This window comes from Neomonachus schauinslandi, chromosome 5 (genome assembly GCF_002201575.2).
Source record: "Neomonachus schauinslandi chromosome 5, ASM220157v2, whole genome shotgun sequence".
Taxonomy (NCBI): Eukaryota; Metazoa; Chordata; class Mammalia; order Carnivora; family Phocidae; genus Neomonachus; species Neomonachus schauinslandi.
This window is the reverse complement of record NC_058407.1, coordinates 106,936,879-106,956,922: the sequence shown is the minus strand read 5'-3', so window position 1 is coordinate 106,956,922 and position 20,044 is coordinate 106,936,879. Positions and strand designations below refer to the sequence as shown.

Genomic DNA, 20,044 nt, shown 5'->3' with positions numbered 1-20,044 from the left:
GTAATTCTCTATTAATGGCAAAGGAAGATCTCAGTTTAATGACACCAGCTTTGATTATATGCAATGTATACAGAACTGGCAAATCCTGAGACTAAGGACAAGAAGGCATGTATCCAATTAAATTCTGAAATAAAACTTTTCTGTGTTGTAACTAGTTAAGAAAGAGATCTTAAATAACCACTTTTACTGAAGATCATTTAAATATTTCCTAAGATTTTATTGAGCTACTTGGTAGAAAGGCCTTTTCAACCTATAATATACTGATGTAATTCATATCTTAAGTTGATCTTAGCTACCTAAAAATAATTAAATGCCCCTCAATTGAATTTTAATGATTTTTGTTGGGGAAAGTAGTTCCATTATATACTTAACAAATTTAGCTGTGTACTTAAAAGTGAAGTCTTATGTATATAAAGCAATATGTTAGACTGAATTTAACATTTTATTGCAAAGTTATTTGCTTTTTTCATATTTGAGGTAAACCACTGCTAGCATACATGACATATAAGTATATATTGAAAAGAATACAGAAAAGATACAAAAGCCAGATAAAGATAGTATAAAAAATTAAAAAGCAAAACAAAAACCCTTAACAAAATATTACCAAATAGAATTTAGCACTATATAACAAGATTATACACCATAACCAAGTGCAGGAATTCAAGGCTGGTTCAATATTCAAAAATCAATCAATGTTATCAACAAATTAGCAGGTTAAAGAAGAAAATCACATGATCATATTAACTGGTGCAGAAAAAAGCATCTGACAAAATTCAACACCCATCATGGCAGAAGCTCTCAAAAGAACTAGTAATAGAGCATAGCTAACTTCCTAAACTTGATAAAGAACAACTATAAAAAACCTGTTAGTAACATCATACATCATACATCATACATCAAAGACTGAATCTTAAGATTAGGAAAAGGCTAGGGATGTCTGCTCTCCCAGAGGGCTGGAAATTCTAGACAGTGAAATGAGCCTAGAAAAAGAAATGGGTGGTGTACAGAACAGATTGGAAAAAAAGAAATAAAACTATTCGTGTTTGTGGATGACATAATGGTGTCATTGCAGGTCTACATTCATAGAAAATCCCAAGGAAAGGGTTTAGAACTAAAGATCAAATTCAGCTAAGTAACAACATACAGCATCAAAAAAAGCCCAAAATCCACTGTATTTCTATATGCTGTCAATGAACATGGATGCTGAAATTAAGAATACAAGGCCATTTACAAGCACTAAAAAATATAATATATAGATACACAGATAAAAACTAAAGGTTGGTTTATAGATATGTATAAACATATAGAGATATCAATCTAACAAAACATGTACAAGACTTATATGCTAAAAACTATACAATGCTGATGAAAAATCACAGAAGATCTAAAAAATGGAGAGACTCAACACAGTAAAGAAGTCAATTTTCCCCAAGTTGATATCCAGGTTTAATATGATTCTTCTAAAAATCCCAGGAAGATTCCTATAGATATAGACAAAATTATTGTTAAATTTATATGGAAAGGCAAAGAATAGAGTAGCTAAACAATTGTAAAAAGAATAATAAACTGGGAAAAACCACACTTAGCCATGATAATCAAGACTGTGAAATCGGGCGCCTGGGTGGCTCAGTTGGTTAAGCGACTGCCTTCAGCTCAGGTCATGATCCCAGGGTCCTGGGATCGAGTCCCACATCGGGCTCCCTGCTCTGCGGGAAGCCTGCTTATCCCTCTCCCACTCCCCCTGCTTGTGTTCCCTCTCTCGCTGTGTCTCTCTCTCTGTCAAATAAATTAAAAAAATCTTTAAAAAAAAAAAAAGACTGTGAAATCTATGGAGGGACAGACACACAGATCAATAGAACAGAAGAAAGAACCCAGAAATACCCAAGTAAGGTCGACTGATTTCTCTTAATTATGCAAAAGCAATTCAATGAAATAAAGCATTCTTTTCAACAAATAGTGCTGGAACAATTAAATGTCCCTAGCCAAAAACAAAAACAATACAAAACAAAGCACCCTGGATTTACATATCATACCTTATACAAAATTAATCCAAAATGAATTACAGATTTAAATATAAAAATGTAATACTATAATACATTAGGAGAAAGTCCTTAGGACCTAACACTTAGGGAATAATACCTAGAAATGACACCAAGAGCATCATCCATAAAGAAAAGGCATATAAACTGAACATTATCAAAACTAAAAGTATTTCCTCTCCAAAAGACTCTATTAAGAGAATGAAAAGATAAGTACAGACCGAGAGAAAATATTTGCAAACCACATATCTGACAAATAATTCATGTCCAGAATATGTAAAGAACACTTAAAACTCGACAATGAGAAAAACAATCCTATTAGAAGAGAAAAAGACATGAAGCAATATTTCTTTGAAAAGTATATACTGATAACAAATAAGCACATGAAAGATGTTCAACATCCCCAGCCATTAGGGAAATGCAAATTAGGACTACAATGAGCTATTACTGCACACCTATTAGATCAGTTAAAATAAAAAAGTGATAATATCAAATGCTCGCAAGGATGTAAAGAAATTGCACCTGTCATACATTACTGTTGGAAATGTAAAATGGTACAACTGCTGGGGGAAACAGTCTGGCACTTACTTACAAAACTAGACATACACTTACCATACCACTCAGCAATTGTACTTCTAGACATTTATCCCAAAGAAATAGAAACTTGAGTCCATGCAAAGACATGTATGCAACTGTTCAAAGACTCTTTATTTCTAATATTCAAAAATTGGAAAAACCAAAATATGCAACAACAGGTGAATAAACAGACCAAAGTATGTCCTTAGCACAGATCACTACTCAACAATACAAATAAACAGACTATTGATACACAGCAACTGGAATAGATCTCAGGGACATTATGCTATGTGGGAAAAAAAGTCAATCTCAAAAGGTCACGTACTTTTGAAACAAAATAAGATTTCATTTATATAGGATTCTCAAAATGATAAAATTAAAGACCAGGTGAAGAGATCAGTGGTTGCTGGGATTTAGCAACAGTGGGAGCAGAGGGCTGGGTGTGACTAATAAAAAAGTAGCACGAGGAAGATCTTTGCAAAGGAATAGTTCTGCTTCTTGATTGCAGTGGTGGTTACATGAAGCACACACATGATCAGATGACACAGAACTATATACACACATGGTAGCAATGCCAATTTCCTGGTTTTGATATTGTACTGTAGCCATGTACACTTTAGCAGCTGGGGGAAACTGGATGAATGGTACACAAGACTTCCCTGCATCATCTTTGCAACTTCTTGTAAATTGAAAATTATTTCAAAATAAGAAGTTTTTAAAAAGCTGGAAAACTGGGGCACCTCGGTGGCTCAGTCGTTAAGCGTCTGCCTTCGGCTCAGGTCATGATCCCAGGGTCCTGGGATGAAGCCCCACATCGGGCTCCTTGCTCCGCGGGAAGCCTGCTTCTCCCTCCCCCCCCCCCCCCCAGCTTGTGTCCCCTCTCTTGCTGTCTCTCTCTCTGTCAAAATAAATAAATAAAATCTTAAAAAAAAAAAAAAGCTGGAAAACTGTCACATAGCATTGCAAGCAAAATGTGCATTTTTCTCCCTTGTTTTCTTCTTACATCGAGCCTATCATCATGAGGCCAGTCTTGTTTATCCAAATTTTGGACCTGCCTGGTCAATTTTTTCTAATTTCTTTCATTTCCCAGCAATCAGATGGAAGTACCTAAATTCACCTAGCTCAGTGTTCCTCAACAGGGGTCCAGTGACATTTGAGAAAGGATAACTTGTTATAGTTACAAAACTTCCCACGCAACTGCTTCCAGCCACATGTCACCAAGCAGTGCCCCAGCCATGTGGGCAGGCAAAAATGCTTCACATATTCCCCAAACCAGCTCAGAAGGACCTTATTTCCTGAGGTGAGAACCAAAAATTGTCTTAATCCATAACAGACTATTGGGAAGTTAGCAATTTTTATCAGGAAGAGTCCTAGATTCTAATAAATCCCACAAAGAGAATACCCATAAGAGAAATAGCAAGTCAAATTCTAATGTCAAATTTAGCTAAATTTATACTGGATTTCTTATTATAGTCCACTTATTCACTTAGGAGTGATTATGACAGTCAAGGATGTTATTATAAGAGCTGACTACCACTAAACACTGGATATTCATGATGAAAAGTTCATATAAGTTCAGAGAGCATTTTATTCTCTGCATCATACTGTCTTTTTGACTCTGTATTCAGCCAGAAAAACTACAGAAGAGAGAAATGACTTCTTTCTTCAACTCAATGGGATATTAATTTGAAACTCAATTATGATCACTCATCTTACGATCCACGTTACTATTATATTTGGTCACCATCAGAGAATCGCCTAACTATAGGGTGGCTAGGCATTCACAGAAGTCTTGAAGTTTGGGAACCTGTAGAAATTTGAAGGGCTACAACAGAAATAAAGCCAAAATCTCTAAATTTGGAGATCTCCTGAAATCAAAGGGAGTAACAGATTGGTTTATAAATGAGTGAGCCCTATGGTACTTGAACTTCAGTTCACTAAAAGTGAAGAAAATCCAGTTTACTTATGTTGGAAAATGCAGCCCTATTCAGAAAAGAAGCCATCAGAAAAAAAAGAATATGAACATTCTCTTCTCAAGGGAAGCATGAATCCTAAATAATCTCCCCAAACTTCTTGCACAATAGTTTCAATATATTATTGATGGGTCCTGAAATTGAATGTTCTTTTGTTCCAAATTACACAGAAACTAATCTTCATTTTGGGAGTCAATTTTTAACAAGTCAATTGCTCAGAAGAAGTGTTTGGCAGCACAAGCTACTATTCATAAAGCCCAGCTCTCATCTGCTTTCTTTTACCCAAATTTGTACTCTATTACTAATTGCCACTAATCATTGAATCCAATAACATTACAGTCACATCTACAGCACCTTCTAAAAGCATTAATTTTTTTTTCTCAGCTCCAATAACATAAAGACTTATATTTTTTATCATTTATCTTGTCATCACCAATGAATTCATCCCCAAAGCCATGAAAGCTGTTTGCACCTCTCCTTCCCTCCCTGGTGGCTCACCGTCCTGCTGAAAACCTCAGAATGGAACTCCAGCACACCTGTGCCCCGGAAGTGGGGCTAGAGCTGCAACAGGTGAATGAATCCAGTTACCAGCTTGGACCAATGTGCGTTTTAAAGTTCATTCTAGGAATTATTGCTAATGAGCTTGCTGTCATGCAAATGGCACTGAACAGTAGATTTTTAAAACCGGGAATGCACTATGGTTTTTGTGAATTTTCGTGACAATTCACAGTCAAATTAACAAAAGACACAAATGATTTTGTTATATACTTTTATACTTGAATGTCTTGTTTATTCTAAAGTGAGAAAAGGGACTTAGGAACACAACCATGTTATATTTACATGTGATATATTTTCATTCTCTCTGGAGAGACTTAATTAGAAAAGAAATATTTGACTCGGGGGAGAAAATATTTTTGGTGTCTTAATAAAAATAGTATAGCTCCTTAAGGAAACTTTAAAAAAAGACAGTGAGTACACTGCAGTTCAGCCTTTAATAGTTCCAGATGGTCAATGCTCTAAAAGAACACCCCCTCTATTCTTTTATCATGACCCTGAGGTCACAAATTATCTCTAAGATGTAAGAGCCATTCGTTTTTCTGAACAGTCAGGTTGTTGTTTAACACTATCCATCCAATTTATCTTGGGCCAAACCTCAGCAATGACAGAGGTAACTGATTAGCCCAAAACGTAGCCAAAGAAATAAATGTCTATTGCTTTAAGCATTTCAGACAGTCCTTCATAGTTATAAACAAGTGAACTATTCTGAGGTCTAAATGATGGCAGACAGCTGTAGCGATGGAGGTTGATAGGGAACATCATCAGGCACGATTTCCCTATTCTTGAAATGTAAAAAAAAAAGAAGAAGAAGAAGAAAAAAAAAAATTTTTAAACTTTTAAGACTTTTAACAAGTGAAGAATTTATCATGTCAATTTGTTATATTCAAACGTATGTTCAAACACCTTTTCTTTTTGTTAAAAAAAGTATTTTCCATTATGATAATGAAATTGCCTTGAACCTGCATAGACAACAATACACAAAATAATGTAATATACTAAATAAAGTAATAAGGTTAATTTCTTTCCTGCTGTTACTAAATTCATGCTAACAGTCTCTCTTCAGCTTGACATCAATTAATGATTTTAATTCTAGACTCTTGTCACAGTGTTCATCACCCTTCTCTCTAATTAAAATGGATGATGCATGATGAAGATAAAACACACAAGACTTCTGTTCTTGTAACATTTCTGTTCATTAGGATTTTTGCTTTTACAATAAATGGCTTTTAGCACTAATTGCAGTAAAGTAAGATGAAAATAACTGTTTTATGGCTATGAAGTATGGTCTTTATAAAGCCAGAAAAGGTACAGGCATGAGGATCACTACTGAGTGACCCACTCCTCAGGATGGAAATCAATGGTGTACTTAAGTTAGTTATATCCCAAATATTTCACCTCCAAAGTTACAAAACTTCAATACATGGAACACCCATGGTGCATTTTTCAGAATATTCCAAGAAACTGAAATTGACCTGTAGTGATGTTAATTTTTAAAAAATGCTGTAAATGTGTACAGAAGATAACATATACTAATATCAGTCTACCAGAAAAAATTAAAATGAATTTTGGATTGCTACATATTAGATAGTTGTTAAATACCTTCAAAACAATGTTTAAGACCTTACAATCAACTCTTTTGGGAAACATTTTACCCCCAACTCATTGCACTGCCATCCAGAAGCCTCATTCTGGGAACAAAGTTCCTGGAGGATCTTTTCCCCCACAGTATTTCCTTTCTCTAAAAATCAATATTACAGACATTCATCAAATAAAACCTAAAGGTATGGCAGAATGAAATTTAAACTACAAGATAACTGAAAGGAATGGTTCAATATAATAGCAGTTTGTGTCAACAGAATGAATGCTGTATTTGCCGCTCAAAACACCTCAGCAAATGGCGGACTTCGGAAATAGTGTGGTTCAACTCATCAATCCTTCAGCTCTCCCTGCTATGGAAATCTAACTGCCACCTCCCAATGTGCGTGCTTCCAATTTGGCATCTATGCCGAATTCCCAAAAGGGGAACAACATTCCACTACATGTCTTACTTTGAAAACAGTCCTATTTTAAGTGGGATTTTAACCTCTTTGTAATACTGAGGTAAAAGTGGACTGAGAAGAAAAAACTTCCATATTCTAAATGGGTCCTGAAAAAAACTTTTTCATGAGGAGGACCAACTGTTTTGAAGGCACGTTTCCCATTCAAGGGAAGAAGGCCAGGGTAGAGATCTACAGAGGAATCATACGATAGGTGGGGGAAGTTAGGCTTCATCCCTTAATGTTCAAGTGAAATGATATCAGTTTTAAAATATAAAATGGCTAAAAGTTGAAAAAGAGATCAAAGTAGTCAAAGAGATACCCTAATGGCTAATACAACCACAATTTGTAAAGAATCCAAGGAGTCAGAAGAATGCCTCCTCCCTGTGAGCCCCTGTGCCTAAGCATGGGTGTAGAATTTGTCCACTTTGCTACATACATAAGTTCTTGGGAACTAGACCCCAAATGACCATCTCCAGGGAGTGTTCATTATTAACTCTAGCCTGTCAATCTATCCCCTTCCCAAAGCTCTGCAGTTACCTATTTTCACACCGATTATATTGCTTTGCATCAATTTTCTAATGTTAACAGGCTTAAATCTTTTCTCCCTCTTAACAAATACAAGGGATCCCTGAGAGAGGGTACGACAACATAATACAAAATTTATACCATCATGTTGTGTACTTAACATATTGTGAAACAAAAACTTCTCTTTTACACTGATTAATGGAACACTAGAATAATATTTCATAAACAAACACACACACACACACACTCCTATACATACTCATTCACTCACATTATGTTCTGACTTTCACGAGTATCAAAGCACCTTCAGTTATTTCCAACTCGAAGAGATGTTGCAATGCCAAAAACATCTTAGACAGCTCTCATCAAATATAAAATTGCCTTTTCTTACTCCAGTTACAGTCTATCAACAAAATTCATCAATACACACACACACACACACACACACACACACACACACACCCAAGGCTTAATGTGCCCAAATATTGGTCTAAGTAAGTGAACTTCCACATAGTCAATAGATTCTTTAAAATTTCTGTTCCCCTGCAACAATAAATTTTTCTAAAAAATGCCTGATGGAACTAATCTCAGTGATTCAAGCTAACTTTTCTGAAGGATTCAAGAGGTCAGAGAAAATATGAAAAGCTCTTCTATAGAATAGAAAAATATATATTTTCCATTAAAAGTTTAATTTTTAAAAGTCGAGCCTTGTTCAAATGACAATATACGATCTAAATGCAAAGATCATCCAGGTTATCTGGATTCTACTGTCAGAATTCAGGGAGCCTGAATACTAAGTTTCAAGCCAAAATGAGTGAAAATTTCTTTTTTCTTTCAGATGCACAGGGAATACACCTATTACTGCTTTCTTGATTGTTCCTCCTATAATTTCACGAACTTTCCGTTCATGCACATTAAACATACTTTACTACTACATTATGATATTTTAAAATGTTAATTTCTGCAAAAACTAATAAACATATATCATCTTTCGAAAAGGATTTTGCCAACTAAGAAACACCACAAAAAAGTTTTTATCAAAATTTCAAGTAATTATATGAAGCAGATATTGGAAACAATTGGTAAAACCAAAAAAAGAAATGCTGGTGAATAGGAACCACATGCAGAAATGCTGCACAGAAGGGGCGCCTGGGTGGCTCAGTCGTTAAGCGTCTGCCTTCAGCTCAGGTCATGATCCCAGGTTACTGGAATCGAGCCCCGCATCGGGCTCCCTGCTCCACGGGAAGCCTGCTTCTCCCTCTCCCACTCCCCCTGCTTGTGTCCCCTCTCTCGCTGTGTCTCTCTCTCTGTCAAATAAATAAATAAAATCTTTAAAGAAATGCTGCACAGAGTTGCAAATGAGGCACCAAGAAGGGGGAGTACCACTTGTGGGCACAAACAGTTCAATGGCCTAGTACTGAAAACACAAAGCTTTTAAGAGATTATCACTTTGAATAATGGAACGTTTTAAGCCATACATTTCCTTAGCAGCTTTATAAATATCCTTCACATACTGGGAGAATTTCGTAAGACATTCATTTACCTTTTTCATGCCTCCACTAGAAGCATTCAGTCCCCTTGAAAATACTTCCAAGTACAACTTACTACATAGATAACAGATAAGAATATCAGAATAGGTATCCCTTGCTGAGTAACTACAAAACACAAGCCAGTTAACATTATGTCTAAATTTCATTTAATAGAATGAATAACATATGAGGTAAATTTTGAGAGTTGGGGAATCTGGCCAGATACTGCAGCTTTTCATCTTTCAGACCTCCTCTTTCCTTCTTTCTGTCCTTCCTTCCCATCCATCCATCTGTTCATACAGACTTGGCCTTGTTCCAGAAAAAGTTCAACATGATTTTCTAAGAATGTATGAAAAGGCAAGATAATGGACTCTGAGAAACAAAGTGAGGGTTCTAGAGGGAAGGGGGTGGGGGGATGGGTTAGCCTGGTGATGGGTATTAAAGAGGGCACGTACTGAATGGAGCATTGGGTGTTATACGCAATGAATCATGGAACACTACATCAAAAACTAATGATGTAATGTATGGTGATTAATATAACAAAATAAAATAAAATAAAATAAAATGCAAGATAAATCAAAATGAAAATAGATGTGGGGCACCTGGGTGGCTCAGTCAGTTAAGCGTCCAACTCCTGATTTCGGCTCAGGTCATGATCTCAGGGTCGTGAGATTGAGCCCCGAGTCAGGCTCCATGCTCAGCGGGAAGCCTGCTTGAGATTCTCCCTCTCCCTCTGCCCTTCCCCCTGCTCGTGCATTCTCTCTCTCTCTCTAAAATAAGTGAATAAATTTGAAAAAAATGAAAATAGATTTAGCTTTTTAAAAGTACGCATGTGTGGAAATACATATTTTATAGGAAATAAATTAGAAAGGCATAGACCAGTATGTTAACAGTGGTATTGTGATGGATAAATTTTTATTTTCCAGTTCTAAATTTATGTTTTTTCTTTCAAATTTTCTATAGATAGAATTAGAATACATTAGAATTAGACCTTAAAAAGGTTTGTGTTTTAAACAAGTGAAAAACATGTGGGAAAGAGAAAACAGAAAATGAAAGTTCAGGAATAGATTCCTAACTACACAAAACAGAAGCCATGATGTAGAAGCAGTTCCCAAACATAGGCTCTACACTTGCTCACGATTCTATGAAACAATCAACCCGGAGTTCCACAGCCAGTCAGATGAGGGAGCTGGATATGGCTGACCCAGGAGCCAATGGCCTTTGCTTGCCACCAGTATTTCCCCAGTGATTGAATTCTGAGAGATGTTGGTATTTCACAGAAAACAAGTGAAGGGGGATGTTCTGTGAATAAATAAGTTAGGAAATGAGGGATCTCTATTCATTTCTTGGTGACTCACAAGGTACATTAACCAAAGTAGGGTTTTGAGAAATAATGGAGTAAAGAAGTATGCATAAATTGGTTTAACCAAGTGTTTCTCAAACATATCTGCATGTGGAACCCCTTTTCGGCTACTAAACACTGTTTGGGGAATTCCCACACCACACGGCTTATATGTCAACCTTTAGAGCCTAAGTAGAGATACCACTGGAGCACAAACACAATAGAAAGCCAAATGTTACTTTGGACACTTGGTCAACATAATGGTAGGGAAGTGGGCCTGAGTGACACAGATCATTGAATTAAATATGTTCTGTTTTGGGTTTGGAGCCCAATCCTTCTGAGTGGTGGAAAAGAGCCAACAGGGGCTTTGTCCCTTAGCATGCCTGGAAGACAAACCAGAAAGAGCAGTAAGCACTGAATTCATCCTTCAGCTCCAAATACACATCACTCTGCTTCGTTCCCCCACCTAGCCCAACAGTGGCCAATAGCATCTTTGAAAGGCTAAGGTGCCTCGGTTTGGAGCCTGAAGCTAGAAGTCAAAATAGCACATCACAGGACCAGCTAACTTTATCCTTGGCGTTACCCCCATTCTCCCCGCTTCTCAGGAAGACAGTCTAGGCATGAAGGCCTAGGTTGTTGGCAGGGCACGACGAGTAGAGTCAGAGGACAGAGCCATGCTGGGGTCTTCCTCATCCATTTCTCCTAGGAGGACAGCATTTATTCAAGACCCCACCTCCCAGGGATGGCAGCAAGTGGAAAGAGAGGGGGAGAAGTTAGCAAGGATGAAGTCAAATTTAATCTCAGACCCATGCTCAGAGGAATCTAATTCACGTTCACGATCTAAATAGATCTTAACCTTATAGGAAAATATATTTCAATTCTATTCATTGTCCTTTCACTTGTTCCATATTTATAACTTGAGTCATATTCAGACTTCATGGATGTGTATGGACAAAAATATTTTTGTATATGGACATGTCATAATTAATAACCAGGGGATGTGAAGTTTTCTATTTTTATATGAAATAAGCGAAAATAATTTGGGGGACTCAAATAGCTACAGTGGTAAATGATGTTAAAGGAGGTGCTTCACTACTCATCTGCTAGTACTCATCATAGCAAAAGCTATGATGAGAATATAAGCAGTGCTTTATTTATTTTTATCTATTTCTCCACCAAAATTCTTCCCAAAGAAGTTGCAATTTCCATTCTCAAAGCATCACCAATGCCAACAGACAGACAGAAAGGAGGACATACAAAAGAAGGCTTGCCCTACCCAAATAACAAACACTAAACAAGCTCCACTTATATAATTCAGTAAGTCTCATGATTCACTCGCTCTATTACAAGATCCACAAGTTTAAATAAAACATACTTGTAAAAACTGTTACTAAAATACAAAGTCAGAGTATAACAGTTTTCTTAAATTATGAAGCTAGTTGATTTTTTTTAATGCACCATTCACTTGTTCCTTGACCCTAAAAGATTTTTATTCTAGGCCTCCTGTACATTGTAAATTCATTATGACCAACCTAGTTCCCAGAAGTATTGCATCATTAGAGGTACAGAGATGGAGATTAAAAGCAAAACTGAAAGTGAACTGTGCCTTAGGCAAATTAATAATACAAGTGAAACCACTATGTAAAAAATTGTTTGGCTGCAAAAACTTGACTATGCATTATAACAAGTATCTTGGAAAATGTTGATAGAATTCTGCATTGAAGCACAGGAATCATCTTAAACTGCAAGAAAAGGATATAGCAAATATGAACAATGGTATGGGATTAATGAAGCTATCCCCTATGGTTGGCATCAAGATAGGGGAGAAGTATAATGTTTCTATCACTCAGATTGTTCCCTAGCTAAATCACATTATTTGCCTGTGGATAATCTGAGTACATACATTTAGCTGGTGTACACTTTCTTCTATACTCTCTTAGGATAGTTTATAGTACTGAGCAATTAAACGCCATAGTGTACATACTAAGGAATACTGTATGCCCAGGCCTGACAACGGTGAGCTTATTAATAAGTTTGCGGATCTTGAAACTGGTGAGGATTAGAAAGAGCCCTAGAGAGCAAGAAAATGGAAGGATTGGAAAAAAAACTGGGAAAGAACCAGAAGAATAAACCCAGATTTGCATCACAAATTACAAGTCCCTATTCTTCCCACGTATTTATTTAATACTCTGAAAAGCTATAAACAGAGAATCAGAGTAACTATCCTAGCCTAAAGCCTCAGACATGGGAGAAAGATGAGTGGAAAAATATCCAAACATTAATCTCTTCTAAAGAAAACCATGGTAGAATATTCTTTCTAGTTCTTTCATTCATTAAGAGTAAGACTTGAAAGTGCCCCAACTCTAGAATTGTTAGCAAGAATCTGGAGTTGAAGACGCTGGGCTCTGATCTTAGCTATGGACAATATTTAGTCTTTTCACCTTAATCAAGGCACCTTCATTACCCGGATTATTCAAAGTACAACTGCCAGGCATAGTGTCTCTTGCTGTGGGGGTTCTGAAACTGCAAAGTAAAGGATCCAGAGGGGCTCACTGTGAGCCTGTAAACTCCAATAACAAAAGTGCGAGGTGGCTTTCTCATCCCCTGGGAATTACAACAAGAGAAATTCTAATCACTTATAGAAATGGTTTTCAATTATCTGCTTAAAGAAACTTCTCATTCATTTCACTGGTCTTTGGGTTCTTACCATGGAATGACTCAACAACAGATAACAATCTTTCTGGAAGAGATGCAATCAAATTTAAGTGGAAAATGTCACAAAATAGGATAGGGAAATAGAGAAAAAAAGAAACAAATGTCAGGTTTGAGAGGAAACAACATAGCAAGAAAGCGTTATCAATTCTTATTATAAATCAAAATATTTTAAATGAAATATAAAAATTCAAAGTTTTATTTCCAGAGAAATAGTCTTAAAAATTATCATAAAATGCTATGTACTCGTAAATGAATGAAATGGAATTGTAACTATTTCTTTGTGATTTTAAAAGTGATCATAAATTCAGTCTTAATGCTTATTTAATTCATCTAATATGCTCTACTATCTTCTAGGCAAAGATCTTAACTCAACCATTAAAATTCACTTAATGCCTCAAATAAATATATGTTTTTTTCTTTGAATCTTTCTTTACATTTTATTTATCCCACAACCATCAGTGTTTAGACTGATACAGAAAAACTAAAAACTCATTGAGTATAAATTCTTCATTTTTAAAAAAAAAAGAAAAGAAAAAAGAGTAGAAAGGACAAAAAGCTCTATCTGATGAGGTTTAATCAAATGACTGAAGTCTACCTCTCCTGCTCCTGCTTCATTCGTATCCTCTCCTCTTCTGATGTAAGGGAGTCCTGTATTTTTATTTTACCCGTTTTCTCAATCTTGTCATCTTTTCGATGTTTGCCAAACCTGTTGATAACAAAAAATTCTAACTTGTCAATATATACAAAATGAGTTTTCATTCTTTTGCGACAAAGACATATTTACTCAATGAAATGCGACCTTCCTCAAAATGAGGGCCAAAAGGTCTCTTGCAATTCTCCGGTTTTTTCCCAATATGAATATTTTCAATCAGATTATTGGATTCATTTTTAATTAGAACTTTCTAGAGACGACCCTTTTGAAAATGGCCTCAATCCCCATTTTTCCTTTGGCGAAACAAAAATAAACAACAATTTAGCAGTTCATCCTTACTGAACAAACAATTAATAAATGTATAGGGCTGAGTGCTGAATACTTCAAAAGCTAGAGGCCAAAAAATCTGCATTAGAATGGGTTGTTCTTATGACTAAAGAATGGTAATCCACAATCATCTACTTAATAATCTCTCCATAAACAACTATTCTTATTTTCACAGTCAGATTTATTGGAAACATTCATCATAGTTTAAAAACTGACAAACAAGGCTATGTTTGCATGGTTTCAAGTACAAAGGATAATTTACACTGCTATAACACTTTGAGCTTATTAAGTTGAAAGCTTTAAGGCATTCTCATCAAATACTATTCTGAAATCCGATGAAAAGCAATTGCTGAATGTGGTATCTTTGCCTTCGAAGTCTGTATCTGATCAAAAACAAACATGAGGAACAGACACATGATTCAAAACTGGTCCACACAAACTTTCACAGATGGCCACGGAGCTGGAGGCTCTCTGTGAAAACACTAATACTCTGTTCCGGCATCCAAAATATCTCAGGAGCCTAGACTTGCTATCAATTCTGTTGCTTTCCTCTAAAAAAGACCATGTTACCTGGAATGCATGCACTACATACCCTCAAATAATACTCATCTTAGTGACTTAGTCACCAGATATTTCAAAAAAGAAATCTTTTATAGACAGTTACTCAACTAAGCATTCATAAATATATAAAATATATCGAGTATTTCTTTCAGAGGACAAAGTAGGGATCTAGCTTATGCTGAACAATTAATCATATTGAAAAGGAGAAGAGTTAAAATAAAAAAAAAAGGTAGTCTAAAACTGCTATAAAAGAGAAAAAAGGTATTTTAATTAATGGCCAGGTTGGTAGTATAGGTCTTTCTTCTATTAACATAAATCTGATTTCAAATACTGGTTTATACATGAAGTATACATGGGAATATCTTACACGTTTACCAAAGTAACACAGTTTGCAAAGGGGTTTATAAATAAGGAAGGGAGAGCATTCTTAAAATGTTAAAATAGAAAAAAGTTAAAATACTACCACCACTTTTCCTTTAAAAATTATGTATATTATTAGAGAGCATTCAAAACTGCCTATAAAATTAACTTCAATAAAGCAAATCTATCCTTAAATTGTAATGGTATTTAGAAATTGGAAGATCATTCCAATTGCGAGAAAGAACAAAAGAAAAAGAAGAAAAATAATCCCTAAGAACTTAAGCCCAGAATTTGACCACTACTCGCAAGGGATAAAATATGCACTATACTTTTAAAACAAATACAAAGCATTAAAAATAAAAACTTTCTTTCTTTTATTTTTGTCAATATGTCAATAATGCCTAAGAGTTAGGCATAATGACTGACTTTATAGAATGAATTAATAAATAAATGAAAGAGCGAACATAAAAAACTGATACATCTCAGTAGGAGTCAACATCTAAAACATAATGTTCATTCATTTGACAAAAATTTATTAAGCATCTACAGGGGGTTCAGGAGAGAGGACAGGGCTGGACAAATTAATCTGAGCATCATCAGCATGTAGATGGTATTTAAAGCCCCCATGAATTCCCATCCTGAAAATTCTGCAACACTGAAGCATCTGGAAATATAAAATGTATTAAATTCTAACTTCAAGAAAAGTGTAAGTTCAAATCTTATGCATGATATTTACCTATAAGAGAGCTTCCTAAAGGTAAATCATTTTAACCATTTAGTTTTTCAGTTCATAAATATCCCTCAAATGATACAATATTACCATGTTGACCTGTTTTGTTTGGCTTTTAAAGATGTGTGCTGGTTCACATTCTCGATTACACACATTCAAACCTGTATCCTATTTAAGAAGCACTATGCCATGACACAAGATACACAGTTGACCCTTAAACAACATGGATCCACTTATACTCAGACTTTTTTTTTATAAATATAGTACAGTACTGTAAATATATTTTCTCCTCCTCATGTTTTTCTTAATAACATTCTCTTTTCTCTAGCTTACTTTATTGTAAGAATACAACATATTATTAACACATATGTAAAATATGTGTTAGTTGACTATGTTCTCAGTAAGGTCAATAGTTGGCTATTATTAGTAGTTGAGTTTATGAGGAGTCAAAAGTTACACATGGATTTTCAACTGCACAGGGGGTTGGCACCCCAATCCCTGTGTTGTTTAAGAGTCAATTGTACATCTATCTGTACCAAAAGGTATAGTTTAATCTCATGAGAAGATCATGTACATCATCCCTTTGAGTTAATAACATGAGGAAAAATTGAGAGTGGTTGACTTTTCCATGTTTTAAAACAGTTTAGATATTTTTGGTCCCAAACCTAACACTGAGTTTAATTAGCTATGTTAGATCTTTTTTTTAATGATCTCGGCCCTACTTTGTGGAAAAAGTTTCAGTTTTAGATCTCAGTCTATCAACTTTCATCTTAAGTATACATGATTAAAAAGAATAAAAAAAGAGTTAATCCTGACTCAGATTTAAGAACTGAATTTTTTCTCATTTGTTTGATATTAAAATATTAGTGTCCTAGGCTGCCCTGAATTGCCAGAATATACTGTTTTATTATTTGTAAATTTATGATCAAACTGTTACAGTATACTTGTCTTCTGAAATTATAAATTCAAGACTGATATATTAAAAAGCAAAGAAAGCACAGATAAAATGTTTATAGGTTAGCATTTGGACATTTCCCTTAATGCCTGCTTTAGTTAATTATGTGATTTCTTTAAGGCATACTATAAAAGCACAGCATATTATTTTATAACTGGGGTAAAAATGAATCCCTTAGCTGTAATTTTTTGACAGAATAAAATAAAGACTGTAGGTGAAAAAAATATACCAACTGTTCTAGAGTGTAAAAAGAAAAAGAACGTAGCTACGCCCTCATTCACTCTCATTGCCAATATATTGTAGTGTTCTCTTAATTTGTAGTTATTTAATTCTTCCTGCAAAGAGGGGTACCCTCATCCTGCAAAGAGGGGTACAACTTTCAGCTACACATGTACTTTCAAAGTCAGTTTCACAGCTGGAATCAGTGATCAACGTATGAAGACAATCATTTAATAGCAAGCTGCTTAAAACTTGGAAGATTTCAACTACATTTATTTTATTATCTTTTAAAAGCCACAGATGAATTTCGAATGGGTCACGTTCCAAAGAACGGCAAGGCTGAAAAAAGTCATGGACTAATGGTATGTCCAGGAAGCAAACCCATTTTCAGCAAAGGATCAGTTTTGGAATTGCCTTCTGACTAACCTACCCCCTCCAAACATGTTCAAACGGAAAACTCCACCATCCAATGGGTGTGACGCTAGAACAGAAAGTGGTCATGGACCTACCACCCCAGGAAGAATTTGTTATTCATATCTTAGGATATATTAAAGTAAGGGAATGACTTTTTAAAAACATGGACATGGGGGCGCTGGGGTGACTCAGTCAGTTAAGTGTCTGACTTTTGATTTCAGCTCAGGTCATGATCTCAGGGACCTGGGATGGAGCCCCAAGATAGACTTAGCGCTCAGCAGGGAGTCTGCTTGAGATTCTCTCTCCCTTTCCCCTTGCCCCTCTCCCTGTTCATGTGCTCACTCGCTCTCTCTCAAAAAACAAAAACAAAACACAAAACAAAAAAAAAATGGAGACAAAAAGAAAAACAGAAGCTTGAGAAAAAGTTGATAGAGAAAAATCTCAGAGGTACTGCTTCATGAAGAAGGCACAGTGAAAAAAATGCCACCAAGCCACTGAAGACTCCTTCACAAGATACAGCCGGATGAGCCCTGTCTTACCAGAGGAGAATTGATTGTAACATTTCTTAAACATATGGCTTTCTTCATAAAGAATACAGCATTGTTTTCATTCAGCTAAAGTAATCTCCAAGTAATCTGCTAAATGGGTTTCACTATGATGCGTTACAAATGAGATCACTGCCGTCTGCCAGATCGGCCATATTTATTACTATAGTAAAGAATAATAGGCAAAACATGCACTTGTTGATGTAAGAGGAAAGAGAAAAGAAAAAGAACAACAAAGGATTGCAACAAAATTCTATTGTTTTCATATAGAAAGGACTGTCGTTAAAAATTTACTGGTAAGAGTTTCGTGCTATTGAACCATCATTTCAGTTTTTAAATATTAACCTAACTCTCTCTGCAGTACAAATAATATTGAAATATCTTACTTTAATATTACTACTAAAATTAGAGACCTTCAGAAAAAATTATGCTGAGTGATATAACACACAGCATCCTACTATAAATAAAATAAAAATATAATTGGATTTATAATGAATGGATTTTCCTATTTGATTTCGTATTTGAAAATGTGATATAGCAGAAGTCTTAAAAATCTTCTTCCATACTTAAAAATAGATGAACAGAATACCCAGCACCAATTAGCTTGTAATCTTTGAGGAACAATTTTTGAAAATCACTGAAATGTCACCTAGAAAGTTGGTATTTGTCACTGCTAATTATCAAGGTCTTCATTTCTAAGGAGGGCTTTGTTATAATACTTGCCTTACTATTTACCCTAATGAACGTGTAGGTTAAGTGATACTGCTTGCCTGGGGGGAGAGAACTGAAATGGCTCAAATACAAATTTAGTGTCAGTGATTAGAAGCCACCCGTCCTCCCCCAACTTCTCCACTGGAGTGGCCAACATTTAACTCAATACCCTGCCCTGCATTTGCCCCTCATTTTTATATACTTGCAGCATCGCATGACTTAATCACTTCCTTTCTCTGGGAACTCATTCTCCCTTTCTGGAACCTTCCAGGTGCTTCTCGCAGACGCAGTTAGTATAGCCACTGTGCTAACCTGTCTTTGACCACTGCCTGATGTGATAATGCTGCCATTTACCCTAAAGATCCTTGACAGAAACCAGCTGTGCAATGAGCTGGATTCAAGATTCTGTACAGCAAAACTGAATACCCTGTCCTGTGTTATTCCTGTGTTCCAATCAAACTCTCTGAAATGCCTCAGGAACACACTGTTCACTTAAATCAAAGCAAAATCGTGAGTTTTTAACACTATTCCTCTATTGTCCTTTTGTGTCATACTTTTCCTAAATGGTTTTGATCCAGGTTTCTCCGGAAAATCTTCTTAATTGATTCTGGCTCAATCTTTTCGTACATTCTTGGTGTCAGCATTAGTTCTCTCAACCCACCACTCTGGTCTCTAACACAATTGTGAACTTATTTTTTTAAGATTTTATTTATTTATTTGTCAGAGAGAGAGAAAGCACAAGCAGGGGGAGTGGCAGGCAGAGGGAGAATCAGGCTCCTGCTGAGCAAGGAGCCCGATGATGCGGGACTCAATCCCAGGACCCTGGGATCATGACCTGAGCTGAAGGCAGATGCTTAACTGACTGAGCCACCCAGGCGTCCTTATGAACTTATTTTTGTCTTAAAGCCTTAAATTGTTTTAAATTTTAGTTGAAAAAAAAATCTAGTTATATATCTTTGTAGATTGTTCTATTGCACTCTTACCCATATGCACTGAAGGTACACGTGCACATTTCTGAAAATCAAAGTCTAAAGACTGGTCACCCCATTCAATGTCTGTATTTGACAAACAAAGAAACTGAGGCCAAAGGGGTATGCAGAGCTGCCCAAAGTCACACTGCAAGCTAGGAATAGAGTTTAGGTCACCTCATAGCTAGTTTAAGAGATCTCAGTGGATCTGAACTTGGATACTCCTACAGAAATTGAAATTTCCAGACCTATGAAGTTCACTTTGTGTAAATCCTAAGTGAAACATATAACTGAACACCTGTTGAA

At 35.7% G+C, this 20,044-nt stretch overlaps 1 protein-coding gene across 16 annotated transcripts in view; it reads right to left on the bottom strand.

Moving 5' to 3' along the window:
• Window positions 1–20,044, bottom strand: part of PARD3 (par-3 family cell polarity regulator) — a 656,432-nt gene that overhangs the window by 152,174 nt on the left and 484,214 nt on the right. For 13 of the 16 annotated variants that reach the window (XM_021685996.1, XM_021685999.1, XM_021686002.1 and 10 more), the window contains one exon: window positions 13,892–14,002. The exons of the other annotated variants lie outside the window; for them this stretch is intronic. In XM_021685996.1, the coding sequence (XP_021541671.1) occupies window positions 13,892–14,002 (111 nt within the window). The remainder of the gene's footprint in view (window positions 1–13,891; window positions 14,003–20,044) is intronic. 16 annotated transcript variants of the gene reach the window in all.